The sequence below is a fragment of the Impatiens glandulifera genome, chromosome 2, assembly GCF_907164915.1.
Source record: "Impatiens glandulifera chromosome 2, dImpGla2.1, whole genome shotgun sequence".
Classification (NCBI taxonomy): Eukaryota; Viridiplantae; Streptophyta; class Magnoliopsida; order Ericales; family Balsaminaceae; genus Impatiens; species Impatiens glandulifera.
In genome coordinates, this window is record NC_061863.1 from 44,294,762 (window position 1) to 44,297,464 (window position 2,703).

At 30.4% G+C, this 2,703-nt stretch overlaps 1 protein-coding gene across 1 annotated transcript; it reads right to left on the reverse strand.

Moving 5' to 3' along the window:
- Positions 1 to 1,620: 1,620 nt before the first annotated feature.
- Positions 1,621 to 2,313, reverse strand: LOC124924713 (B3 domain-containing protein REM5-like). Its single transcript, XM_047464709.1, has 2 exons — positions 2,008 to 2,313; positions 1,621 to 1,917 (listed from the first exon to the last, which is right to left on the reverse strand). Exons 1-2 carry the CDS (start codon positions 2,311 to 2,313, stop codon positions 1,621 to 1,623), a joined length of 603 nt encoding a protein of 200 aa, XP_047320665.1.
- Positions 2,314 to 2,703: the final 390 nt, after the last annotated feature.

A 2,703-nucleotide genomic window follows, 5' to 3' on the forward strand; every position in this document is an offset into this window, starting at 1 on the left:
AATTCAAATAAAATTTTCGATTTAATTTTCAAGTTGAAATTCTAACTTGAAAACCAAACTAAAAACTGAATTTTTTTTCTTATTATTTATTTTAATTATATATTGTATAATTGATTAGATATAATTAAATAGTTTATTAGATATAACTAAATAATTAGATTAAAAAAAGAGTTCAAATTTATTTTATAATTAGGTTCGGTTTTCGAATTGACTTAAAAAAATAAAAAATCAAATGATCTAAATCGAGGAACTTGAATAATCAGACAAACGAACCGATGAACACTCCTACTTGTCGTATTATTTGTTGATGTTTTCTGCTTTTTTATGTTTTGAATAACCCGAAAACCGAATCTATGAATACCCTCTTTGTGGTTTTGTTTGTTGATGTTTTCTATTTTATTTATTTATTTATTTTGTCTTTTTGCTTATAGATTAAAGAAAATTTCATAAATTTTGTTTAACACAATTCTTTAAGGATCTAATTAAATTAAAATGAGTCTTGAAGACTGAAATCCAAATTCACTTTTCATTTGGTTTTACGGAATATAAATGTATAGGTTCAAGTATTCCATTTAGATTATAACATATAATATTATTGGGGAAAATATACATATTTTGTTACATATCTTTATAACTGTCAAAATATTGTTGGGATGATAATTTGATTAATCTTGGATACACTAATAATTTGTGCTGTTATTCTTGAACATATTTAGAATTTTTATTGTTATTTTGAAACCATTTTTTACCATGATATAAATATTATCTATTTCATAACATATATTGGGTTCTCTCTCTCGGTTATTATTCATCCGTATCACAAAAGTAAAAGCTTCTAACATGATGGAGCATAATTTATTTATATTAAAATAAAGACTTATATTTAGGGGTGTTCATCGATTCTGTTTTCGGGTTATTCAAGTTCTTCGGTTTGGTTTATTCAAATTTTTATGTTTTTTAGCCAATTCAAAAATCGAACAGAATTCGAATAAATTTTAATTAAACCGAACCGAATTTGATATTCGGTTCGAATTTCGAATACAAATCGAATTCGTTTTTTTTTTTATTTTTTGAAACTAGCATAACTCAAAATAAATTTCACTAACCAAGAATTGAACTCGGATCTGTATCATAACAGGGTACTATTCTACCACTAGACCACAAATGCTTTTGTTACTCTTTTATTATTATTAAATCTTGAGTTCAAAATATTCTAATTTGATTATTTTGAACTTTTTCTTAAGCTAAGTTTGGAAGAATAAATAATAAAAAAATAGAATTCGGTTTTCGGTATGGTTTTCGAGTTGAAACTAAAACTCGAAACCAATTCGAAAACCGTATTTGAATTCGAATTGGTATGAAATTCGATTCGAAAACCGAAAATGAAATTCGAATTCGGTGAATTCGAATTCGGTCGGATATTCGGTTCAGACCAAATATTGAACACCCCTACTTATATTAGATAATAATTAATAGTAATTGATTACACACTCAAACTCAGACTTCGATAATTAAAGAAAAACTAGAACAACAGAATAAGGAAAAGTTCAAATTACAAACAACAACAAACATCATCAAACTCAACACACAAATAACTAGATAGAAATTAACAAACCAATACTAATTATTATGACGGCCTATTAATTTGGGAAGCCATGAACCAGCTCGAAGAACCGTCATCTTCAAGAAAAGTACTTGCGGTGGTTCATCATCGTTGACCACGATCTCACAAATGCACCTGTCTTCTTCGTTAAGGTTGTTGTTCCTCACAAATAACTTCCATCCCTCCACAATCCTCGTCCTCCCATCTGTCCATGTCACCACCTCGGTATAGATTTGTCTCCCTTCTTGATCGATTATCAAAACCGTCGAAGGAAGCTTAATGCCATAGTTTCTCATCACATCAGCAGGAACATGCTTCAACATTAAATAACAACATCATAAACAATGATTTTTAGAATTTATAAAAAAAATGTAAATTAAAATAGATTGAGGCTTCAATAATACCAGTCCATTTGGTTTCTTTCTTTGAAGTTTCGTCACGAAAAAAGGGTTTTCCGGAGTCTTAACAAGCCCGTATTTGAAAATTGAAGAAGAAGAGAAACAAGTATGCCACTTCTTCCTCGAACTTGTCTGCCCAAACCTCTTAGACTTTTCTTCTTCTTCGACCTCACATGCCGAATGATCGTAATGCGTAAAGTTGAAAGTCATTTCCCCATCATAGTAAAAAACTAGTAAATGACCATCGTCAAGTGAGTTCTCTAAGACAAATACTGACCATCCCTTTGTGAAAAACATGTCTTGTCCCACCATTTCAACATTGATCCTCCAACATTTTCCTTGATCATTTCTCAAGATACATTTTTTCGGTACGAGTCCTCTCATTTGTGCAACAAAACCTGTGGGAATTTGCTGGCGAAGAAAAAATTGAATAAATCACATACCCGCGAATAGAAATCAATAAATTTTGTTATTAACATAGGCTTACCAAAGTGTTAGAGCTCATATATCCCAAATAGAACTTGAAGAAGGATGAAAACGCGGGAGTGTACTCGAGTTGTCTCGTGAGATTCATTTTTGCTTCCTTAGTTAACAAGAACTGTGATCCCACGTTTCGAAATAGTGATTTGTTTATACAAGAAATTTGAGGACTAACCAATGGGATATTTATTTACAAGAGAAAGCCTCCTGGCTCCTGGCCTC